We start from the raw sequence: 26,827 nt of genomic DNA, 5'->3' as shown, positions 1-26,827 counted from the left end.
AGGAAAAAAAAAAAAAAGATAATCCAAAGGTTAAATGAATAAACAGAAATTAAAAATCCCATGTGCTGTTTTTCATAAAAAAGTATCATAAATAAGAAGTGATACTTAACTTTCTCTAGATTATATTTTAGTAGATATGTGTAATATTATAAATATATCAGGGAAGTTTATCAATACTCTTGTTAATCTAGATATGAAAAAACAACAGTATAAAAGTTATCAGTCATCATTTTTACTTAAAATGGTATATATATCACAGAAACAACTAAATTTCATTATAAATTACATACATATATCTATGTATGTGTGCGTTCATGTTTTTAGATGCACATGCATGTGTATGTATGTGGTGGCCAGAGGTGGATGTTTGGTTTCTTCCTCAATATCTTGCCAATTTCTTCTTTGAGACAGAATCTCTCACCAAGCCTAGAATTTACTTTGGCTAGATGAGGTAGCCAGCAAGTTCCACAGACTCCTGTCTCAGTCCCCACAGTGCTATGATTACAGGTGTATGCCATCATGACCAGCATTTTACATGGGTCTTGGGATCTAAACTCAGGTCCTCATGCTAGTGCTGTGAGCACTTTACTCACTGACCTGTCTGTCTCCCCAGCCCTCTGTGTGAATTCATGCCTGATCATTTTAAGTATTTTGTCATGTACAGATTGCTACAGCTTTACTCTTAAGCCTCTTAAGCTTTATTTTTGGGTGGTGGGGTTCAAGGTAGGGTCTTGTTCTCTTGCTGTGTCCCAAGCTGACCTGGAATTAATCTCAGGCTGTTCTAGAACTCACATTGATCCTCCTACCTCAGTCTCCTAAGTGCTGGCATTAAAGGCATTTGCTATCATGCCCAAGTGTTTTGAGATTTTTATTAACTAATTAATTTATTTATAAGAGAGAAACAGGGAGACACAGAGAGAATAAGTATGGGTTTGCCAGGACTTCCTGGCACTTGAAACAAACTCCAGACACATCCACCACTAAGTGTATTTGGTTTTACATGGGTGCTAGGGAATGGAACTCTGGTCCTTAGACTTAGCAGGCAAGTGCCTTAACTGCTAAGCCATCTCTCTGGCTCTGTTTTGAGTTTCTGAGACAAGATGTCACTTTATAGTCTAGGCTAGCCTGGCCTTGAATGTGTGATGATACTCTGGTTTACCTCCCAGGCTCTGAAATCAGCCACAAACACAGTGATTGTTTTCAACAAAAGGAACTATTTCAGAAACCTATGGAAAAGGATTATGGGGTACAGGCTTCTGGTGGCTCAACCTAAATCACTTTGATCACACCACTGACTAAGCAAGGAATTTCAGAACTCTAACAGACAAGCTGATGGGTTCTTGAAACAGCTCACCTAAAATCAAGCAGAACAAGAATTAACTGCATGGAATTAAATGAACTAATGATGGTTAACTATGGCTTTTGTTTAAATTATAGCTCTAGGATTTAAGGAACCCCTGCCTCTTTTGTCTTTATCTGTCTATAACTTACAACTGTGGTGGTTTGAATGTATTGCCTCATAAACCTGGTAACAAGTTTGAGGCCTCTTTGTCTCAAAAGGGTTTTTAGAGTCTTTTTCAAGATTCCTTATAAAAGTTCTACAACACAAACTTTGAAAGACCTATGGCTAGTACCATTTGAGGGGAACTTGTATAAATAATCAGATCACATCTAATGACTGGACTTTCTTTGTAAGTCAGAAAAATCTTCAGTTATCAGAGGGGAATGAATATAGAGAGAAATTATGTCATGATGGAAAATTTTAACCCTGTATTATCAGATGCTACTCTGTACATTATCGTTCCCTTATGTTTACCTTCTTTTAAACTGGATTTTGTCAGTAGTCGCTAAATTCTCTCTCATTCTCATTTAGTATCATTGAGAACTGAAACCTGGCTGTCTTTACCATGATTCTTCATTGTTTGTTTGTATTGTTTTATTTTGTTTATTTTTTGTTTTGAGATAGGGTCTTGCTCATAGCCCAGGCTGGCTCTTGAACTCTCAATCCTTCTGCCTCAGCCTCCTGGATGCTGGTACTAGGGTTATGTGCTGGACCCTCAGGTTGTCCTATAACTAACTGCCCCTTCCTCCCAAGATGTTAAGAAACCCTGTGAACTGAATCTGGATGGCTGATACAAACCTCCAGTGAATCATCCCAGGACAGATCAAGGCAGCAGCTGCTACGTAATCTGAGAAGGAAGGTCTCAGAACCCCCATGTCTTCTGTTACATATCCAACAACTTCATACTGCAAAGTGGAAAAATGTCAGCTTCTTATTTCTGCCCTCACTCCACCCAACATTGAAAATGCTGCTGGACTGGCTGCTTCTGTCCTGAGAATCTAGACTTAAAATCTGTTCTGGCTACTAGTCTTTGTTTCCTTATTCTAAGCTATGTTCTTTTCTTTTTACAGATTTCTTATGTGGGAACATCTAACCAAACACTTCTCTACAACTTCGTGACGTTTCCAAAAGGGGAAATGAAGGAATAAACAACTCACCAGAGTGGTATGGGAACTGCTTCAAGATGAAAATCAATAGTTAGGAGCTACAGAAAGAAATGTTACCTAAACTTAAACAGGCTGTCTTATCAATCATACAGACTGGCCCTTAGTTCAGAGAAGTATGAATTCAGCTGCCATAGGAACCCTCTGGAGGAGCTTCCAGCCTGGCTGGAGAGGACCTCTTACTATTAGCATCAAAAAGCCCAATGGAACCTTCCATACCTTCCCACAGAAGTCCTAATCACTCCTCCTTTTATTAAGTTGGCATGTACACCTTCACCCCAAGGTATTTAATAAACTACTCATCACAAAAGAATATTCTAAAGCACATGCATTTTCTCCAGTCTCCAGTGATCTATCTATTGCAAGGTAATTTGCAGGTTTTCAGCCACTTGTCTCAGACCTGAGTTGGTAACAGAAAAGTTTTTCTTCCTAACAGATGCTTTTAAATTAAAATATGAATAAAAATAAAAATGAATTAATAAGGCAACCAGAAATGAAGAACAGAAAAATATCAGCAAATAGGAGAAAAGAGATCATAAAAGTAAAAACAAGAATCAATACATTCAAAAATAAACCTGAGGTTGATCTAAAAGTGTAGATTAAAAAGACCAATCAAGGGCCGGGTGTGGTGGCACATGTCTTTAATCCCAGCACTCAGGAAGCAGAGGTAGGAGGATGGCTATGAGTTCGAGGCCACTCTGAGACCACATAGTTAACTCCAGGTCAGCCTGGGCCAGAGTGAGACCCTACCCCGGAAAAAAAAAAAAAAAAAACAACAAATCAAAGGGCTGGGAAGATGGCTTAGCATTTAAGGCACTTGCCTGTGAAGCCCAAGGAGCCAGGTCCCATTCCCCAGTACCCACATAAACCAGATGTGAAGGGGTCAGAATTAGCATGACTGGACCCCTGAAGGTAATATATAAAATTTTTTAAAAAAACTTTTTAAGGGCTGGAGAGATGGCTTAGCGGTTAAGCACTTGCCTGTGAAGCCTAAGGACCCCGGTTCGAGGCTCGGTTCCCCAGGTCCCACGTTAGCCAGATGCACAAGGGGGCGCACACGTCTGAAGTTCGTTTGCAGAGGCTGGAAGCCCTGGCGCGCCCATTCTCTCTCTCTCCCTCTATCTGTCTTTCTCTCTGTGTCTGTCGCTCTCAAATAAATAAATAAATAAATAAATAAATAAAAAACTCCGCTTCTGTTTAAAAAAAAAAAAAAAACTTTTTAAAAAGGGCAGGAAAGTTTCTCTTATCTTGCTTAGTTCCAAAGAACTGTTTTTCTACAAACAGTCAGGACCCCTCCTGGGAGGAAGGGCTTTCATAGGATTTAAACATTGTGGTTGGTCAAGTTAAACTAATTCTTCCTGAGAAAGCCCCTAGGCCTAACCAACTAGCTGGCCTTCTTGTTCACCTGGGCCAAAAGACAGCCCACCACTCCAACATTGTAAATACCTGTGTAAGAGGAGGACAGGCTCTCATTCTCTCTGACCACTTGGGAATTCCAGCTATGGGTGAGATTTTCCCTCCACTGGGCCTGGGCTGGCTTAGCCCAGGCCCAGGCTCAGCTTAGAAGGGCTCGGCCTAGGCTTTAGCCCAGGGCCAGCCAGGAGGGCACCCTAGCCCTTATTCTCCATGGGTAAAGCATGGGATCTTTATCTTCTCCAGCTCTCCACATGTCAGGAGCTCCTTAAACTTTCTTTTCTCTTTTCTTTCTGTGCTTTTTTCCCCAGATCCCTATCTGGTCACATGGACTCCTGAGCTGCATGTAGCCCACATGGGCTTTTGGGCTCCACATGGTATATTTCTCTTTTCCCCACTTTATTTCCCTATACCTCTCAATCTTCCCCTTTCTGTACTTCTTTGTAAAATCTGAATAAAATGTGGTATTATAAAAATCATTCTCTTGAATGTGGAATTGCCAATTCTTTCATTATTTTGCAGATATGAACTCAGGGCTTGGGGTTATAGGAAGCACCCCAGGACCCCATTTTCCCCATTATAAATGCACAAGGTGGTGCATACGTCTGGATTTCATTAGAAGAGGCTGGAAGCCCTAGTGTGCCCATTTTCTCTCTATCTGCCCCCCTCTCTCTCTCAAACAAAGTAAAAAATTTTTTTAAAAAAGAAGACCAATCAGCCAGATGTGGCGGTGTATGACTTCAATCCCAGAACTCCACAGGCAGAGGTAGGAGGGTTGCTTTGAGTTCAAGGCCAGCTGACAAGTGAATTCCAGGTCAGCCTGGTCTACAGTAAGACTCTACCTTGAAAAAAATATCAATCAAACAAAATAGCCCATTAAAAAGAGACACACAGAGAGAGAAAGAAAACAAAAAGACAGCTTTAAAGACAAGAAAGGAATATAACTGCAAATACAGAAGAAAAGAAATAGTAGGTAGACTATCAGTATGACAACTTGGAAGTTGGGTTTGCAGAGTTTGTGTTAGAGGCAGCAAAGGAAGCTTGCTTACCATACTCAAAGGAGAGCATTTGCCTACAAAGGAGCAATTACCAGAGACTGAAGACAACTCCAGCAGACAAGGACTGACTGACTGAGTGAACAACCATGAACACCATTTATCCAAGGAAACCTCATTAGCAGCACTTCCTGTGGTGGAGTCCTGGAAGAGGTGAAATTCCAAGAAAGGAACATAAGATCAGCTGATTCCAGTGGAAAATCCAATTGAGTAGAGCCAAGGTAAGTGTGAAGACAATGTAAAGGTCAGGAATAGAGAAGTCAGGATGGGGATCTGGCTCAGTTTTCAGTCCCTGTTTGTGGTTACTGCACGGAAGAAAAAATGTATACACTTATGAATGAACTGGACTAAGTGAAAATAATTTAAAAATCTTACCCAAGTCACTGCAATGAGATAAGATGGTACTCACCATCAGTAATGGACAGAGTACAGATGTGTCACATCCTATAGGATGTACAGAGAACCCAGAGTCTCATCCGTCATCATGTGAATCTCATGAAGAAACATTAGGAAAACTCAAAGTGAGGTACATTCTGAGAAAGTGAAATCATAGGCCTCAAATCCTCCAAAGTGTCTGGATCATGAAATTCAAGGCAAGACAGAAATACTCCAGAGTCAAGGAAAGTGTGGCAACAAACTATGGTTTGTTATGCTGGACTCGATCCTTCTGCCACAAGGGATATTACTGGGACAAATGGAGAAACATGAGCATGGCTATGGATTATGGATCATATGGTAATAACTTACTTGTGTTAACTCTCTGGTTTTGATGGATGTTTTGGGTTGTAAAGCAGAATGTCCTGCTTTGCAGGAAACATCACTAATGTGTTCAGAGATGACTTTGTAACATATTGCTAACTTTCTCAAAAGAAAAAAAGTACCTGCAACTTTGTTTTCTTTGTAAATTTAAGGATTTTTCCATTTTAAAAAATAGAGGAAATAAAAGCATTGCCTTAGTGCTACTAACACAATTGGTCACTGTAGTCATTTAATATGTTGTTTGTGTGTACTCCTCACAGCACATGTTTTTTAACTTTCACACATACATACAACTTGTTGTGTAATTTTTTTCATATAAGGGTAAATATTAACCATTATTTATAAAAAAAATGATTTATTTATGTGCAAGCAGAGAAGGGGGGAAGTAATGAGCATGCCTGAGCCTCCTGTTACTTACTGCAAATGAACTCCAGATGCATGTGCTACCTTGTGTATCTGGCTTACTATGGGGGTACTGAGGATTTGAACCTGGGGCACCAGGATTTAACCACTTTAACCACTGAGCCATCTCTCAAGCCTGATCTTAATCATTCTTCCTGTTTGTAACTCTGTTAGACAACTTCTTGTTCTTCTGACCAGAAGCCTGTGGGAGGAAAGGGATTACTTCAGCTTACAGTTTCCAGGGAAAGTTTCTACCATGGCAGGAAAGAAATAACAAGAGAAGACAAGGTGTCATATCTTCACATCAACTGGTAGGAAGCAGAAAGCTCGAGAGCACCAAGCAGGGATGGACTATAACAACCTTAAGGCCCACCCCCAGTGACACATTCCCTCCAGCAAAGCACCATCTCCCAAAGATTGTACAACCTTCCCAAACAGAGCCACAAACTGAAGAACAAGTATTCAAGAGCATGAGTCTATGGGAGACGATGTACATCCAAACTACCACCCTAACCTTCTTAAAGGCTACCTCATGAACATGAACATGGCGTATACAGATTGTGGATCATATGGGATAGATGTCTATCCCATGCATGTTCATAAACTGAGCAGCACCCTCTGGTGGGAGATTTGGAATTATTAAACTTATTCTGATGTTTTTTTTTTGTTGTTGTTGTTTTAGAGTTATGGTTAAGCTTATGGAGTATTTTAACACTGTATCTATCTTTCTACTATATTAGGATTCTTTCCTCAAACATGCTATTTATAAATGAGGTCACAGAAGATGGATATTTATGGTATCTCTCAGTCAGGCTTCAGAAAGGTTCCTGAGTGCCCATATGGTATTCCAGGCCCAGAGCTATTCATTTTCATTACAATATATATTTGTAATTAAATAGGCAAAAAGAGGAAGAAAAAGATCTTGATTTTGACTATGCATTTCAGTTTAGGGGAGGCCAAATACTTTCCACTAGTTATTACAAAATGTATTTCTTGTATATTTAGTTTTGTGATTTGCTTATTTTTCCTTTATTCCAAAATATTTCATGTAGACATAAATTAGCACTCAATGAAAAGATGGAGCCTAGCCGGGCATGGTGGCGCACGCCTTTAATCCCAGCACTCGGGAGGCAGAGGTAGGAGGATTGCCATGAGTTCGAGGCCACCCTGAGACTCCATAGTGAATTCCAGGTCAGCCTGGGCTAGAGTGAGACCCTACCTCGAAAACTCAAAAAAACAAAAAAAAAAACAAAAAAAAAAGATGGAGCCTTTTTTCACATGTGTGTATACCTACACATAAACATACATATATGCAACTGTATGTTAATATATATATATTAAAATATTATTTTTTTATTTATTTGAGAGAGAGAGAGAGAGAGAGAGAGAGAGAGAGAGTGTGAAAGTGGCAGACAAGGAGAGAATGGGTACATAGTGTTTCCAGCCACTACAAATGAACTCCAGACACATGAGCCACCTTGTACATCTGCCTTTACATGGGTACTGGGGAACTGAAGCTGGGTGGATCCTTTGGCTTTGTTGGTAAGCGTCTTAACTGCTAAACTCTCTCTCTAGACCAATATATGTATTTTTAAGGAGTGATGCTGGAAATTAAACCTAGGTCTCATGAATATTAAGCTCACACTGTGTTACTGAGCTATACCCCTAGCCATACTAGATTTTTGTTTGTTTGTTTTTTTGTTTTCCTATAGTGGAGATACTTTCCATGAAGAAAAAAAACAAACCAAATTTCCTAAAACTGATTGAAAATGGCATGCTCTTTGTTAACCTTAGGTGAAATGGGGACGTCACAAAGGTACTTCCATGGTGTCTCTAGCTGAATGAGGCATATGCCCCCTTGGAGGTCTGAAAACACTGAAGGAAGACCAAGCAAAATGCAGTGGGGAGAAAGCTTGCCACCCGGTAGCAAAAAATATCTGGCTTCATGTCAGTTACCAGAATATAGTGAAGACTATGTTTTTAGTGATTACTTCCTCTGTTTCTTTGCTCAAATTAAATTTGGTCCATGGTATTTTTAAGAGTTGTCAAGAATAAAAAACCTTTTGTAGTTAGATAGAACTCACAGTGATCCCCATGCCATGGGTGCAGCCCACCAACAGCCAGTCTAATCAAGGGGGAATTCAGAGTATTCATGGAATCAATTGATGTTCAAGAGAAAAGTCAGCAGGATCAAACAGCCAGTTGGGATGAAAATCCCTTGAATCACCCCTATCACTGTGTTTTCTTGCAACCAACTCCTGCCTCCATATCGTGTAATAGCCAAATTACTGTAATTATCCCACGACACAAGTGGCATATCAACATTATTTTAAACATGGATTTTTTTGCATAATCTTTCATTATTATCATTCAGCCTCCCATTTGGAAATGGAAAAACAACAACAAACTGTGATCTAGCCCCCAAAGGAAAAAGGTCACCAGAGAGAACAAATAAAAGGGTTATTTACATGTGAATATACTGAGATGTGTTTTACAGTCAAATACACTCTTGAAATTCATTAAATGCCTTCTCCCCTGCTTCATAAATATGGGCAAAAGAGACATCGCCTACTGAGAAAATAATCCCAGCACATAATGATCATAACGAATATAATAAAGCCAATTTTCTTTCAAAGACCTCCAGGCCTTATATCAAAGCCGTGTGTGTTTCCACCATTGTGAAGCGAATCTGACCACTGGAGAGCAAGGCTGAGTCATAGTGCAGGTTGACTCCCAGGGCTGAAGAGGGAAGGAGGAATGTGCAGCCCCTTCATCTTGCTCACTGCAAAATAATAGATTCTTAAGCAGCCGCCGTAATTTGTTGCTGCTGTTGTCTTTGAAACCCTGGAAAGGGCTTAGAATCTAGCATTGGAATGAAGATGGAAAATCAGCAACAGGTTTTGTTAAATAACTAAAGGGCCCACCCAGAGGGCTTAAGGCTATGTCCCTATCCAGTTGCTCTGTGTTTTCAGATCTGGCTCACATTCTTTCCTGGTATAAGCCCAAAGACTCCACTGGAGAGTCTGGGTTAGAGTCTAAACTGTCAACCTTAAGGATGACCAATGAAGGCTGCACAAAAAGCTGGTATTGTGCACTTGTTTTATCAATATTTCTTGCAAAGGACTAGAATTCACATAGTGAATTCTAAAAAAACAAAGTTGGCAAGAGTTGTTAAAGCCTTGAAAGAAGGCAATGTGTTGCCTTCATATGCTAAAGATGTTTGGTAGTGGGAGAAAAAAAATGGACAAAATTCAGGACTGGGGTAGAGTGTTCACCTACTATATACAGAGTCCTGGGTTCAATTCACAATACCATAAATAAAATTAAATATTAAGCATGACAACTCAAAGTGAAACAAATGTTAAGTTAGCAAATTAATGTTTCTATGAACATTACATAAAGCTGCTGCCTTTGCTGCTACTAGTAGCAATTTTTGTCATGGCCTTGCAGCTTTGGCCACAAGGCACCAAAGAACCATACTGTAAGACCTCAGGGAAAGAAAAGGCAGGGGAGAAAGGAGAACTGAGATGCTAAAGCCTGGACCACAGTGAAGAAACAGCACCTGCCACCAAGTGGGTAATAATGCTTTGTGGCCCTTCAAAGAGAGTCTGAAAGAGACCCCAGAACTCAGCTAAGCCTCCTGAGAAGTGGGTATGACCAAGGGTTTGAAGACTGCGAGAGTTCCTCTGTTAGCTAATCTGAAGCCCATTTGGTGGGAAATGTGGGTCACTATGGGACAGAGGGCTGCTGACATGCAGCCACCAGAACATGTAGATGCTAACACAGCCCTGAACACATACCACCACTCCATCAGGGGCCAGAGGAAAGAAAGAAGATGCCATGGAGCCTCTTGTGGGTGAAACATGTCTCCTTTCTCTACACTTTCAAAATTCTTGTGGTAAAGTCTCAACCTCCTGGACCTCAGAAATTTAGCATTTGGAGAAAGGGGACTTTCAAGAGGTAATTAAGTTGAATTAAGTCACTGAGGTGAGCACCTAATCTAGTATGACCAGTGCTCATACAAGAGGAAATTTGGACATGGACTAACAGAGGGAAGGATAGGGGAGCCATCAATAAACCAGAGACAGAAGCCTCAAAAGAAGTAGTCCTGCTGGAGCACCTCAATCTCAGACTTCTGGTCTCAAAATTGTCAGACAATAAGATTCTGTTGATTAAGCCTCCCTCTGTCTATAGTACTTTGTTTTGCATTAGTCACTAGTCAAGTTACTGCAGATAACTAAGGCATAATATGCACATAACACTAGCAGGAATATCGCTGTGCTTTGTAGATGAGTATTTGGTTCCTATGTGGAAATTCATGTTAAGAACATAGTAGCCAGAGAAATGGCTTCACAGTTAAAGCACTTGCCTATAAAACCTAAAGACCTGGGTTTCATACACCAGTACCCATGGAAAGCCAGATGCACAAGGTAGCACATGCATTTGGAGTTTTTTTGCATGGCTAGAGGCCCTGGTGTGCCCATTCTCTGCCTCTTTCACTCTCACACATAATAAATAAACAAACAAATAAATAAACACAGAGGCAGGAGGACTGCTATGAGTTCAAAGTCAGCCTGAGACTACATAGTGAATTCCAGGCCAACCTGGATTAGAGTGAGACCTTACCTCAAAACAACAACAAAAAAAGGACAGAGGAGAATATGGAATACAAAATTAACCCTTGGACTGGGGAGAGATGGCTTAGCTGTCCATGGTGCTTGTTTACAATGCCTACCTGCTCAGGTTCAATTCCCCAGTACCCACATAAAGCCAGATGCACAATGTGGTGCATGAACATGGTTTGTTTTCAGTGGCAGGAAGACCTGGAATGCCATGTCTTCTTCTCTGCCTCTCTTTTGCTCCTTCAAATAAATAAAAACTATTTTTTTAAAAGATCAACCCTTAGGAAGAGATACTGAAAGGTTTAAATGTATTTAATACCCAATAAATAAAAATTAATTCAGTTTATTTTTTAACTTCAACACATTCAGAGTGGTTCCAGTGTTCCCTAGCCCAACAGCGGAGAGAACATGAGGTAAGAAGCTAATACAAGTTCAAAGAAAAGAAATTAAATACAACATAAATATTTCCTGGCAGCAAGAGTGATGCGGTTAATAATTTTGGAGGCCACATTGCTATTTTACATGAGATGTTCTGAAAAATATTATTTTGAATGGCCTTTTAATATATAATCAGCAACACTTCTCCTGGATAGCTTGGCTACAAGGAGCTATGCTAATTATCCTTCTGAAAGCCCACAATTCTGTTATATAAAATTAAATTTCTCTCTGCCAAGGAGCAAGCACATCAAATTCTACAGGGAAGTTGTAAGGTGGGCCCCGGGTGTGTAATGATATTTACAAATCTGAACCTTGCAGGGGTCTTTTAGAACAGAGATTTGTGCTGCCCAGAACACACCGGCCTACATGAGGAACAAAAGTTGTTTTATTTTGGATTTTTCTTTTAAATTTTAACTATTAAACCAGGTGATGCCAATACAGCTGTGGAAATGCAGGCTGTGCCCTATTTTGCCTTATGCATCATCAAGAAAATTGCCAGCTCAATTCTGATTCCAAAATCTTTATTGTGATGATGTTGCTAACAAAAGACACAGCTTGATTTGCAAATGCCACACAGGGCTAGCGATGGGGCCAACTGGAAGAAAATACTGTTTTGAGCCATTTTATTGTCACTGAAGAAGAATACTCATTAACTACCAGGCATATGGAACATCTTGATGTAGTTCAGTACATCTTCAGAGCCGAAGCATTGAAGAGGTTCTTAGACCGCACATGGTACAATCTCCCACACAAGCACAAAGCCCCCACTTTTTTTCCTAGTACACATGGCTGTTTCTTTATAAATTCTTCCAACATTCCATGAACTCACTACTTCTAAAATAAGTTCTCTGCTAAATGAAAAATAAAAAAAGAAATCAATAAAATTTTACTAGTTTTCCCTGTATTTGTACAAAATCTGATCCCAATATAGTCCCAAAGCTGAGTACATAAAAACTAAAATTTACAAATGTGTATGTGATCAGTTACATATACACAAGTGTAGCTTATAGGGATATATATGCATGATAGACATATTCTGTTTAGATAAAATGTGAAGTGAATAGTTAGATTCAGTAGAAAATACAAGGTTGACCTGATAGACAGCAAGCTAATCGTGATGGTATAAAGAACTAGGGGAAGGTTATCATGTCAGCTGAATAATATTGTTTAACATTATTTTGTTTGGAAGGTTTGAGGTAGGTATGAAATTACAAGCCTTTATAGCAGGTGGGAAAAAGAGAGACTTTGAGTCAAAGACCTGAAAACAAGTAGTTTTTTTTGGGGGGGGGGGGCACTAGGAGAAGAATAAGGAAGAGAGGCAGGGAGGACAAAGGAATATACAAGAATGTTGATTAACACTCTGATGATCACTGTGGACATCTGGGACTCAATCCCTAGCTCACATTTCATAGTCCTCCACCAGAAGGGCAAGGGAGCTGAGATGTTGAAACCTCAGTCCCTTCTGTTGTATGCCAGATAAACAAATTCTCTTTCAACAGCTGGTAGAAAAAGAATAGATCAGTTGTATGTTAGTCTGAGTTCTCTTGGAAGCAGACTTTGAGTCAAAGATTCAACAATAACTATTTATTGGGAAGTTGATTAAGAGGACCAACCAGGAAGCAGCAACCTAACTCAGGAAGCGCAGCCAGCTCTCACATTGTTAATCTCCTAGCAGCCTGGCCCTTGCATAGGTTAGCATGGCCTTCAATAGTTCCAGAAAAGCCTACAGAAACATAGGTAATGTTCTAGCAGAAGAAAGTACTCAGATTGTGCATGTTAGTGTATGTACACCCACTAAAGTCTGATGGTATGGGTGGGTCACTGATAACTTGCTAATAATCTTTTATTACATAACTCATTAACATAAAAATTGATCAAGGATTGAATAGAGCAGGCCTATTTCAGTCAAAGCCATCTGACTTAGGGGTACATGTTTTTCCACTTGCAATCCCTTTTTATCTGAGAAATTTTTACATGGCCTGAAGTTATAGGTATATAACACAGGTATGCAACTTAAACATTTACTGATAACAATCATTAAAAGTTTAGTTAGCTCAGTTAGTACAGTATTTGCCTAGCATATATAGTCCCCCAGCATAGCATAAAACCAGGCAGAGTAGTGCATGCCTATAAATACAGCACTTGGGAGAAGGAGGCAAAAGGATCAGAAGAATAAAGTCATTCTTCAGCTACACGGTGAGTTCAAGGCCAGCCTTGGCTACATAAGATTCTGACTCAAAAAAAAAAAAAAAAATTAGAGCAATTCTTTAGTAATGATACAATCTCATCATTTAGTAATGAAAGCAAAATTTGCCTAGCAATAAAAAGAATGTTCTTATTTACTTTTTTGTGTTTTGGACTGGTACATTTTATTTTCTTTGAGAGAGAGGGAGAAAGGGAGAGAGAAGAAAAGAATGTGCATGCCAGGGCCTCTAGCCATTGCAAATGAACTCCAGATGCACGTGTCACCTTGTGCACCTGGCTTACATGGGTTCTGGGAAATCAAACCTGGATCCTTTGGCTTTGTAGGCAAATGCCTTGATAGCATCTCTTCAGCCACTTATTTACTTTTATATGATGAATTAAATCTTAGCCAAATATTGAACACTGTAGGATGTAGAACATCTTCAGTGTTTCTCAGAGTTGATCAATATTTTGATTTTATAATCATCAATGTTATGAATGCCACCTCATATAAATATCTAGTTCAAAATGACAGAAGCATACCTAGGGCCATTTCAGAAATTGTTGGAAATTCTGTCCTAACCCCAAGCCATTCATTCAATTCATTTAATAACTTTTTTATGAATTTCAAGTCAGCAACTTTAATAGCTATTTTTGAAATCAAACATTGTACAACACACAATATATATTGAGGAGTGAAATAGGAAAATATTAAAAGTCTTTGCAATAATTAAACATGTATGTTTCTTTAAGAGCAGAAACTTTTGTATGTATAGTTTTAAAAAACACTAACTCATAATATACAATAGTATGTTTCTTTAAGAGCAGAAACTTTTGTATGTATAGTTTTAAAAAACACTAACTCATAATATACAATAGTCAGGAGTGTTTGCAGAGGTGTTTCAGACAGCATTTGTTGGCAGTGCACAATGTGGCAGCATGCACAGTAGAAACTGCACATATCTGTGTTCAGAGCCAATGTTACCATGAAGTTACATGACACAACATGGTGAGCAATGCCAGAAACACCATGGATGCAATACAAGTTGCATTACATGTCTGATTTTAAATTAATTTTGAGCAGTATACATTCAGAAACCTTTTACTGTTGCTCAACTCTTCATGACCCCTCCATTCAAACACTGTATGATGTTTTTACTCATTAGTTCAAGAAGCTGCAATCTAGGATGCTAAGATTCACAAATCACCCTGGGCTTGCTTAGGGTGTATCTCAGAGGTAGATACTTGCCCTGGATGCATAAGACCATGGGTTTGATGCCAAGCACAAAAACAACAACAACAACAACAAAAACAGGTCACCTTGCTAAGATTAACACCTTGCACACACACGCACACAAACACACGCACACACACACACACACACATCCAGAGACTGGGGTTTGTGTTTTTAGGCCAGCCACTGATCAGTGTTAAAACCTTGGATGAAGCCGGGCGTGGTGGTGCATGCCTTTAATCCCAGCACTCGGGAGGCAGAGGTAGGAGGATCACCGTGAGTTCAAGGTCACCCTGAGACTACAGAGTGAATTCCAGGTCAGCCTGGACCAGAGTGAGACCCTACCTCGAAAAACCAAAAAAAAAAAAGAAAAGAAAAAAAAAACACCTTGGATGAGCTTTTACAGAGGCGAACTGGAGAGAACTTTTCCTGCTCTGGCTCTCTAGCATCGAGCTATGTATGAGGATAAAATGTAATCATATATATGAAAATCCTTTGAAATGGAAAAAAATCACTAAATGAAATACAAGATATAAGGCATGTTATGTGTGCTCATTTGAAACAAGAACAGTGGTTTGTATTTTTGAGAAATCATATTTACTTTAACTTGAGGCTTTCATCAGAAAAGTCATCACAGCACATTTCGAGTTTTCTCCACAGCCGTCTCCTTTGTTGTAGCTAGGAAGATGGCAGCGAATGTGTTTGTGACACTTTGCTGAGATGTAATGAGTGGCTGATGATTTGTGACTCCATCCCTGAGTTATTTGGAAGTCTACCATACTAGCTCCCTGGTGAAAATTTCATAAGAAGCCATCCTTGTGTCAGTAAGCACAAAGCTGATTTTCAAAAATAAACAAGGAACAAGAGATAACAAGGAATGTTTTCTTACTTCCTTTATTTTCCACCCTGTCTTAGAGAAACCAATTTTAAGTAAGAATACTGAAGAAAACAAAGAGAAATTGGGCTTCTAGTTTTCCTACCCCTCTAGGTTTTTACTAAGCAGAAACATACTATATAATGTGTAGTTTTTAAGTTTAGAGCTCTTTTTAATTGTTAAACTCCTTTTCTTTCACCAAGAGTAGTTTCTAAGGCAAAAATTTTCCATTCATGGCTGGAGAAATGACTTAGTGGTTAAGGCATTTGCCTGCAAAGCCGAAGGACCCAGGTTTGATTCCCCAGGACCCAAGTAAGCCAGATACACAGGTGGTGCATGTGTCTGGAGTTCATATGCAGTGGCTGGAGGCCCTGATGGAGCCACTCTCACTCTCTATCTGCTTCTCTCTTTCCCTCCAAAATAAATATAAATAAAATATTTTTAGAAAGAATTTTCTAGCCGGGCATGGTGGTGCATGCCTTTAATCCCAGCACTAGGGAGGCAGAGGTAGGAGGATTGCCATGAGTTCAAGGCCACCCTGAGATGACAGAGTTAATTCCAGGTCAGCCTGGACCAGAGTGAGACCCTACCTCAAAAAACCAAAAAAAAAAAAAAAAAGAAAGAAAGAAAGAAAGAAAGAAAGGAAGAAAGAAAGAAAGGATTTTCCATTCATTCTATTTAGGAAATACTAGTAGCTTCAGAGCCACATGTGAACAGTGCATATCTGAGAACAGTCTGCATCTTTTCAATTTGTTATTGTTGTTTTTAATAATGACAGCATAATAGAGAGAAAAACATATTTTAAAATTATAGAATTTACTTTGCTCTTGGCACTTAACTATGCATATCACAATTCTAATATTGAATCCTCATCACAATTCTTTGCATTAGATTATCTTTACCTCCATTTTACACATGAGGGAACTGAGCCACAACAATGTTCCCACTCGGTGCCACCTTCAAAGAAGAAGAATGTAGACACTGAAGAATAACAGACACAATTTACTGTGTAGGACTGTCTCATAGTGTTGAAAAATTCCTTGAGAACACTGCCATGTTATCTTCTATTAGAAGGCTGGGCATTATGAAACAGGAATGACTGGAAGTCTCTTTTGTAGGAAGCATATCACCAAAAGGGAAATACCTTTCCATCCCACCTTCAAAGGTTCTGTGTGATGAGTGTGTATAGCCAGGACAGGTCTGAACATGTGTTTGGTATTTGGTTTTCCCACCCAGGAGATACAACTGGCAAAACTGCCACCTGAAATTGCCTAGAATGCCACCAGCCAAACTGCTCCTCTTCCTGTTTTTAAATAATCTGGAAAAAACCTTTCAGACAGGAGAAAGCAGTATAATTCAAGCATCCTGATTTTACCCTCGGCAGACTCAAGAAAGTGGAAGGACAATCACAAGGAAATAACATCCACTAACAAGGGTAGTCAATATTGACTGTTTACTAAATTTATTCAAGACACTATGTAAAGTACTTTACAGGGCTTATCATGGTATAAATTCAGGACTCACACATATGGAAATAGTTGCTATTATTCCCTCTTTACTAGCAAAGAAACCTAGGTTTAAAGAAACCAATTAATATACCTGCCTGCTTGTACCCATCAGCCCCAAGAACCCACTTGACCATGAAGAGTGTGGATATAATGAAGCCAATAATAACCAAAGTTTTTGATTTCCTCATTTCACTTAGTGAAAATCTGATACAGACAAGGTTTCAAAATTGAGTGTACCATTTCATATAGTTAGAAATGTTAGGCAGCAATCCCATGTTACATTAGCTTTTATCAAAGACCTAAAATACAGAAGCATTAATTGTAGGGGCTAACACTTAGAAGAAAATAAATTCTCTTGAGTTATTTTTGGTTTTTGATTTTTATTTCTTTCTTTGTTTTGTAGCACTGGGGATTGAACTCAGGGTCTCACACATGCAAGGCCGATGTTCTACCACTGAGCTACTTCCCTTGCTCCTAGACCCTTGATTTTAAAAAGTGATTTGTTATATTCTGGCTATGTCTATGTTTCTGCATGTGTGTGTGTGTTAAAATCTGAAAGCAGTACTAGAAATGTAGCTCAGAGATTTTATTTAACATATATAAAGACCTGAGCTTGATCCCCAGAATTGAAAAAAGAAAAAACAGAACCACAACAAACTCCTAAAATACTAGCAATTACTTCAGTATGACAGTTTTACTTTAACAATGAACATTCTCAAAGCCAATATTCTGAACTTGGGAACCCTTAGCTTTAAGGCCACCATATCTAAGTATAATTGTGTACTTTTGACTACCTGTGCCCACAGATATTTGCACAAAGATGTGATTGACCATAGGCACTGCTCCTTAAAGGGAATTGGAGAAGGAAACATGATGCCCTAACTATCCATCACCTAGCAAATAACACAGTGGTACATAAGACAAGGACTGAACTTCCTGACATGTCCCAGGATCATCACCATACCTGGACTTCCTTGAGAACTTGATTTTTGTGATGGTTCCAGAACATCATCAGGATGTGGGACACAAAATCCATGGAAGGGGCCTAGGTCGAAACACTCATGCAGTAGGGACAAGTTCACTCTTGAACACACGTTCATGAATCCAACGGCCAGACCTCCCACCTGGAACATCCAAAACACATTATCATCAGACCTCAGGTGATGCTCACCATGACACCTCCATGAGCACTCAGCATATGCTAAGCACTCAGTGTGGTGGGCAATCTTAGTTGCTTATGGGAAAGAGTGTCTTCCATAAGTAGCAGTAGTATCCAGCATAATGCATGGTACACACAACATGCTGAGAAGCATATGGAACAGTGACCACTGTAGACAATCCCTGAGGTTGCATAAATAACAGGGAAGTTGCCAGAGTGGCCCTGAGGACCTACTACTGGAATATAGCACTTGTCTTCTTTCTTAGCTAATCCCCCTGCCCGCCTCACTTTTCTTCTTATTCAAACCCATGCTTCCTCCGTACTTTCCTCTCAGGCACCCCCCACCACCACACACACCATGCACTGTTCTTCTTTTTCTTTTTATGGAGGAAGAGATTTATTTGAAGCTCACAGATCCAGGGGAAGTTCTATAATGGCAGAAGAGGCTGGCCCTCTTTAACAGATCTAAGCAAAGAGAAACCATCACCAGCACCACAAGCAAACACAAAACTGGCAGCAAAATAGCAGGAATCCAGGCAGAGCTCAAAAACTCTCTGCATATCTTTTGCCTGGAATTCAGATTTGCCCCAGTCACATCTTAGGGATAGACCCCAGTGATACTTCCTCTAGCTGAAGATAAGCTTCAATAAAACATCTGAGCTGGGTGTGGTACACACACCTTTAATCCTAGCACTCAAGAGGCAGAAATACAAAGATTGCCATGAGTTCGAGGCTACTCTAAGACTATATAGTGAATTATAGGTCAGCCTGGGCTATAGTGAGATCCTACCTAGAAAAAAAACAAACAAAAAAATAATAAAAATAATTTTTTAAAAACATGAGTCTATTAGAGGAAATACATTCAAATTACCACAATGTGTGTATTGTTCTTGTGTGTGTGTGTGCATGCATGTGTACGTGTGTGTACACCAGAGAACATCCATGCACTGTGTTCTTGATGGAATAGGCTGTTTTTGACTTCCAACTCAACATTCATGGTTACTGGCTCCTTAACAGAGTTCATTCGTTCTTTCTTTCTTTGTTTGTTTGTTTTGATAGGGAAAGGGGGGAAGAGAGAGAGAAAGAGAATGAATGGGTGCCCAGAGCCTCTAGCCACTGCAAATGAACTCTAGACGCATGTGCCCCCTTGTGTATCTGGCTAACTTGGGTCCTGGGGAATCAAACTTGGGTCCTTTGGTTTTGCAGGCTAATGCCTTAATTGCTAAGCCATCTATCCAACCCTTAACAGGGAGTTCTTGAACTCATTTTATCAATTGGATGGCCAGTCTGATGGGAGGAACGGTAGAAAGGCAATTTGGTGGGAGCCAGTTGAATGTAGTAAACCTGAGTAAGGCTGGGCCAATCTCCAAATGAATCACCCTCAGCATATGAAGGCACAGGGTACTGAAGCTTTTACAATGGTCCCCATGATTTTAATTTTATGATATTGGATTTTTGGATGAGGAATACACAGATGGGATGTTGAGTAGTGAACTGACTAATATAGCTATTTCACTCAGAAAGTAGAACTCAAAAATCACAGGCCCCCAAAAGCAGCATCTTACATAAATAGTCAATTCCTTAACATTCTAAAACAGAGAATCAAAAAAATAAGGGTGCTTAATCTTTTAGATAACACTTAAAAAAAGATATTAAACAATTTACTCTCCAAGATATTGTCCAATTAAATGACATCTGTCTTCAAGCCATGTGTTTGAAGAAATAAATGTAAGATGCCTTTATTTTTATTTCCAGAAATAAAATTCAAAACATATTTTTTTAAATTAATTTTTCCTTTTCTTTTTTTACAGGAACCTCCCCCAAATGATACTTGCTATAAAAGTCTGGATTTACACAGCTGTTTTATAAAGCCATTGACACTTTAATGAAAGTCCAAAATAAACATTTTAATTTTTTCCCAAATAACAAGTGATTGTTTGCCTTGTTTTCACTCCTGAACAAAGGCTGTGTAGCTGCAGTTGTCTGGCTCCTCTATAATTTTAGGCCCAAGACTCAGCAGACGCTGATTAACCAATCCATCTACCATATGTGCAGAAAGATTCGGCCAGCCTCACTCCCGGCAGGGAAAATTGGCATCCATCTTGGTTCACATGGAGATGTCCTTCTAATCTACAGCCGTGCTGGCGCAACGAAACTTCCATGGCCTGAAATACCTTTTGCTGGCTTCATGGCGAGCTGCATGTGCATGATAAGAATGTATTATTTATAAGACCGCTGTTAGTAATGAGCTATTACACTAGTGGCTCATTGTGTTTGGAATTTGATTTCAAATGGCATGGATCACACATTCTGATGAAAATGAGAAAAACATGCTTTGCCATTAGGAACAAAGATTTAGCATTCTCCAATTCTACAACCTGTTATATTCCCATCATTTGTAGGGGTATAACAATTTACAAAAAGTTCACAATCAGCATTGACAACACATAACGATGAATGGTGGAAGAAGGGTGTGCTCCTTAGTTTGGGTTTCTTTCAAAAATAACTAATGTGAGATGTACCATTCTTGAATGTGGATTTGTGGTATTATCCAAATGTATCTCTCTGTGTGTGTGTGTGTGTGTGTGTGTGTTCTGGAAAAGTAAGTGTCTGTATGGGCTTCCTTACTTGTCCGATGAGAAAGCACTAATTGCTGTATTTCCATGGACAGAGATTCTTCCTGCCACAAAGTGTCTTCAATAACCTTATACTGGAAGACAAAACTGGAGATTTCATTGCTGTTCTTGTTTGTCCTGTGAGACACATGTTGACAAGAGGTACAGAGGCTTAGATGACTAGAAAAACCATATGCACACTGGCCTTGTCCTCACAAACAGGTCCACCAGAGATACATGTGCACTTTGTCATTTATACCTCCATCCCCCAAAGTCCCATCATCATGCATCTCTTTTGGATGACAATATTCCACAATGAGGGTTTTGTCCTCATGGTGACCACTGCTGGCTTTGATCCCCTGTTCCTGGTGCCAAGCACATGGCCAACCTGGCAAGCTCTCTCTTGCCTGCAGGTCAGTGGTGCTTCCTCAGACTACTGCTGCCCATGCCCTGGGTGACGCCAAAGCAGACGCTCTGCCCATCTGTCTCTAGGAGCCGCCCTTGGCCTCCCAACTGCCCTTCCCTTAAATCTAAGCTTGGAGTAAACACCAGATGTCAAGGTAAGCCAGGACACAGTGACGACAAGGAACTTACAGCAACCTCTCCAAAGTAGCTACAAGGCAAAGCAAGTTCTCGTGACACAAAATAACAAAACCCTCTTTAACTAGTTAATGGTTCTTCCACTGGCTCAGACAGAGCTTTCAAGCATTCAACATGCCTGTCCTAAACTGCCCTGGGCTGGTTTGAGAAGGGGCAGACTTGATACATTTTCTCCTCTTACCTCTGGTCAATGGTGGCTGCCCCAAAGTACAGCATGCCTGCAAATAACTAATCAGCACTCAGGGAGAAAATGCTCAGATCTATAGCTCTTGCCAGTTTCTCTGATGTATTCTCTCATCATGGCAGTGTTAAGCTACTAGTGTAATATCACTGAATATGGAGTTAGGAAGAGATGTGCTATAGCATGCCATTAAATATTATGACCACTCTATAGAGACACTAGACAAAAATCCACAGGAACATAGGCAAAAGAAATGAATTATAGCTGGATGTGATGGTGTATGCCTTAAATCCCAGTACTCAGGAGGCTTGGTAGGAGGATCCGATCACCATGAGTTTAGGGTCAGCCTGGAGCTACAGAGTAAGTTTCAGGTCAGTTTAAACTACAGTAAGAGCATGACTCAATAAAGGACCACCAAAATTAAAAAATGAATGTATAATGCATATATTCATATAAGCATTTAATTACCTTATTTAATATAACTTATCTTACTACATTCTCATATATATATATATATATATATATATATATATATATATATATATATATATGGTAAGACAGAGACTCATTATCCTAGGCTGGCCTTGAATTCACTATGTAGCAGAGAGTGACTTTGAACTTCTGGCCTTCCTGCCTCCACCTTCCAAGTCCTAGCATTGCAGGCATGTGCTACTATGCCTGGTTTATGTGGTGCCATGGACCAAACACAATCCTTTGTACATGCTAGGCAAGCATCCTACCAACTGAGCTATATCACCAGCTTGTATAAGCTTTTTAATAATGCCTGTATTCAACCACCAGCTATCACAAGCCAGAGCAAGCTAGCTCCAGAACACCTCTACTCAGGGTTCCCTGAGGAGAAGAGATCAGGGAGTTGTAGTAAGAAGGTTGAACTAGCATTCATCTTGAACCAAAAGAGGCTGTAGACACAAGATGTGGCTCTTCTTAAAACGGAGGTCCCCTGGCAGGTCCCCATTCTGCTCTTGCCTTTGATTGAAATCTATAATCTCCTCTAGGCAGAAGATAAAGTCTCTGGTGCCCCAGGCTACATGACCCTTGGAGTAGACTGCACCAGATTCACTCTACCTCCTTTGGGACAAGGAAGGATACTTGTTAGAGTGGCACTACCATTTTCAGCCTATGTCTCTGCTCTGATTCTTATACACATTGAACATATAAGACATGGGGGGGGGTGGAAAGATGGCTCAGCTGTTAGTGCTGCTCACTTATAAAGCCTGACAACTGTGATTCGATTCCCTAGTACCCATGTAAAGCCAGCTGCACAAGGTGGTGCATGTGTCTGGGTCTGGAGTTTGTTTGCAGTGGCTATAGGCCCTGGTGTGCCATTCTCTCTTTCCTTCTCCCACTCTCAATCTCCCTCTCTTTCAAATAAATAAATACATAAATAAAACAACAACAACAAAAAGAAACACAAAGCCTGATTGGCCTCTAGGTCTCCAATTCCCAGATCCCCCACTCCAGAGGGTGCACAGGTAGTGAGACACAAAGAGATTAAACCACCCCTTACATCTCAGTCAAGGTGAAACAACAAAGGAATTGGGGAGACAAGCAAGAGTGCTGCTTCTATGCTGAGCCTGACAATCAGCACCAGGATGAGGAGACAGATACTGAGGATACTCAACGCACACCAAAGCAGAAATCCCAATTCTCCTAAGAGCTTATTACTAAAGTAGACCTAAAACACTCCCACAAAGGCTCAAGGAATTTTGTGGAAGAGGGGGTGGAAAGATTGTAAGAGTCACAGGTTGGGATGTCATGCCCAGAGGCACTGCCTTCCCCCAATAACTGACTGTTCTCCCACAACACATAACCCACAATCCATGGGGAATACCAGTAATCCCACTGAGGGCCTCTGCAGAATGGGGGCAGAGAGGAAGGAAAAGATGGTATCAGCACATGATAAATCCATATAAAATGTTCCTAATAATAACAACAATTTTAAAAAAGACATTGGGGGCTAGAGAGATAGCTTACTAGTTAAAGGAGCTTGCTTGTAAAGCCTGACCAGTTTAATCCAGACATTGCTTGCAGGAGGCTTTTAGTTCACTGGTTTAAGAGTGCTAGTTTCACCAGAAATCACTTGAGGTAATGATCTCTAGAAGCTTTGGTAACCACTTTCCTCCTGTTCTTTTTCTTGATCTATCTCTTGCACTTTCTTTTAAAAAAAAATTTATCAAGCCAGGTATGGTGATGCATACCTTTAATCCTAGCACTCAGGAGACAGAGGTAGGTGGATTGCTATGAGTTCAAGGCAACCCTGAGCAACACAGTGAATTCCAGGTCAGCCTGCGCTAGAGCAAAACCCTACCTCGAATAACAACAAAAAAATATTTATTTATTTGTTTGTTTGTTTGTTTTTGAGAGACAGAGAGAGAGACTGAGAGAATGGGCCTATCGGGGCTTCCTAAATCTGCACACTCCAGATGTATGTGCCAATTTGTGCATCTTGCTTTATATGGGTACTGGGGAATCGCACCAGAGTGGTTAGGCTTTACAAGCAAGCAGAAGACAAATGGAAATGAAAAATGTAATATCATATAAAAAACCACCATGGAAAGCCTTACCAAGAGAATACATCACATGCAGATAAGCATATAAGAGCTTGAGACAAGATAGAAAAAATAAATCAGGTAGTCATAATCTATCAACTCAAGTTCAAAAAACTTATGAGCAGAACATGAGAGATATTTGGGAACTACGAAAGGAGCAAGTCTATGACTACTGGACACAGAAAAAGAGCTTTAAGCCAAAGGAACAGAACATATTCTAATAAAAATTATAGAAGAAAAATTTCTAATCCTAGTGAAAAGAGAAGCCCGCCCAGATATAAGAAGCATGCAGAACATCAAATAGACAGGAACAGAAAAGAAACTCCCTATGTCACCAATAACAAACATATGGAGAAATAAATCAGTGAAACAATCTCATTCACAATGGCCTTAAAAATAAAATAAGATAAATACCTTGGAATCCACCTAACTAAGGAAGTGAAAGGCATCTATCATTAAGCTTTAAAGCACTGAAGAAAAAACTGAGGAAGACACTAGGAGATGAATAGTTCTCCCATGCTCACAGATGAGAAGAATTAGTATTGTGAAAACAGCCACCTTCCAAAAACAAGCCACAAATTCAGCACAATCTCAGCAAAAATATAGCATCTTTATTCACAGAAACAGAAAACAAAATCCCAAAATTCATATGGAAGCCAAAGCAATCACGAGTAAAAGAATACTGTTGGAGGCTGATCACCATACCTGATTCCAAATTATACTACAAAGCCATAGGAATACAAATAGCATAGTACTAGAATGAAAACAGACACATAAATCAATAGTATAGACTAGAGGACCCAGATATCAACTTATGCAACTACAGCAACCTGTTTTCTTTTTTTTTTTTTTTAACGAAAGCCACTCAGACTACATACATCCAGGGGAGAGAAGAACTACCATCAATGGCCACTGCAGTCACACAAGCGACACCCAGTGACAGCTTCACACTCAGGAGACAATGCTGTGCCTCCTCCTCGTAATTTCTAGTATTCTACACAGTCAGAGAAACTTCTCTACTAAGAAACTACAGAAATGATCCCTGAAAGTATAGTCTTGACCCCAATCCCTTCAGCTCTCCATACCGTAGGAAATTCACCCACATTCTGTTAACAGTGAGAATTTTTTTTTTCTTTTATGGCAATACCACATCTCAATGTGCTTTATGGTATGTGTGGAAGACACCTCATTTATTACCAATGTTTACACAGCCTTGTGGAACTGCAGTTTTTAAAGACATTTCGAGCTGTCACATTAGCAACCTGTTTTTTTGACAAATACACATAGGAGAAGAGATATCATCATCAACAAACATAAAAACTGGGTATTCTCATTTGAAGAATGAAGCTAAACTCTTACCTCTTATTCTGCACAAAACAACTCCAAATGGATCTATGAGCTTAACATAAGATCAGAAACTATAAAACTGCTAAGTAAAAAAGTGTGGAACATGCTAAAGATATTATCATAGGTAAGGATTTTCTGAATAGGACTCCATTTGCTCAGGAAATAAGTTTAATTGAAAAAATGGGACCACATGAAATTAAAAAGCTTTTGTACAGCACAAAAAAATGGTCAACTAGTGGAAAGGCAGCCTACAGAATGGAAGAAAATCTTTGCCAGCCATACAGCTAGGATTAATACCTAGACCATACAAAGAACTCAAAAGACTAAACACTCAGAAAAAGAACAATCCAGAGGCTGGAAAGATGACTCAGTGTTTAAAGGTGCAGAATCAAGGATGAGATACCTCCCAATGATTGTCAGTTAGGGAGATCAAAGAGGCCCTTAAAACAATATGAGCTATTGCCATTACTCTTGGTTGCCCACCAAAACTACATAGTAAGACTCTATTCCTGAGGACACCACACGTGTTGGCTGCAAGTCATAAAGAAACCAAACTGTGACTGAGCTAGAAGCTTCCTACCAGCTAGTTTTCTTTGTGCAAGAAGGTGCTATGCAAGCTGGTAGGGGAGAAAAGTTATCAACAATCCTACAATCTGTGGACCCATTTGTATTCTATAATGGACCTACAAGGAAAGATGTGCCCACTGGTACAATAGTAGCAGGAGAGTTATAGGAGTAACCAATTACTCTCCAATAGGATTTGAAGCCACAGCAAAGGAGGAAAATCATGCCTGGTACTATAAATCTGGCTAAAAGTCTATGGCTAAAGGATCCAATACTGTGGTTATGCTACTCATACAATACATCAAACTGCCTTCTAAATCTGCTCTCATAGATTGGCACTGCTTGCAGCCTCGAACACAGAAGTCTCTTGATGCAAAGGGTGGAGATAAATACAGAGACACATAGACAGCACAGTTACCAAGAATGAGTGACTAGTTCATTTGTACTCAACTCTAAACATGACATCTAAACCACATCTTCCAAGGCTCAGAGAACCTCATGGAAGAGGGAGTGGAATGAATATACAGGCAGGAGGTTAGGAAGGGAGGCTATGGAATGCTTTCTTCTGGAAACACATCCACTACACTCATGAATGCACAGCTGGTGTGGTTTCCTGCCCATGAGTGAGCTTGTCAATATTTCATCATAGAGGAAGCAGGGGCCCATGACACACCATACCTCTAAGAGTAAATTGTGGAAACTGATGCTTGATGGGAGAAGGGGAGCCATGTCTTTTAGTGGTATGGCCACTGGAAGAGTGCCATTCTCCAGTTAATAACCTTCCACCCATATTTATG

The 26,827-nt window shown here is 39.8% G+C and overlaps 1 protein-coding gene and 1 pseudogene across 2 annotated transcripts in view; both read right to left on the bottom strand.

Moving 5' to 3' along the window:
• The window catches only part of Cfap61 (cilia and flagella associated protein 61), a 330,508-nt gene that overhangs the window by 262,662 nt on the left and 41,019 nt on the right, over positions 1 to 26,827 (bottom strand). For both annotated transcript variants that reach the window (XM_045156198.1, XM_045156199.1), the window contains exon 8: positions 17,959 to 18,118. In XM_045156198.1, coding sequence (XP_045012133.1) covers positions 17,959 to 18,118 — 160 coding nt within the window. The remainder of the gene's footprint in view (positions 1 to 17,958; positions 18,119 to 26,827) is intronic.
• On the bottom strand, positions 24,980 to 25,177 carry LOC123463020 (annotated as a pseudogene).

Source organism: Jaculus jaculus, chromosome 8 (genome assembly GCF_020740685.1).
Source record: "Jaculus jaculus isolate mJacJac1 chromosome 8, mJacJac1.mat.Y.cur, whole genome shotgun sequence".
NCBI lineage: Eukaryota > Metazoa > Chordata > Mammalia > Rodentia > Dipodidae > Jaculus > Jaculus jaculus.
This window is presented reverse-complemented; position numbering and strand designations above follow the sequence as displayed.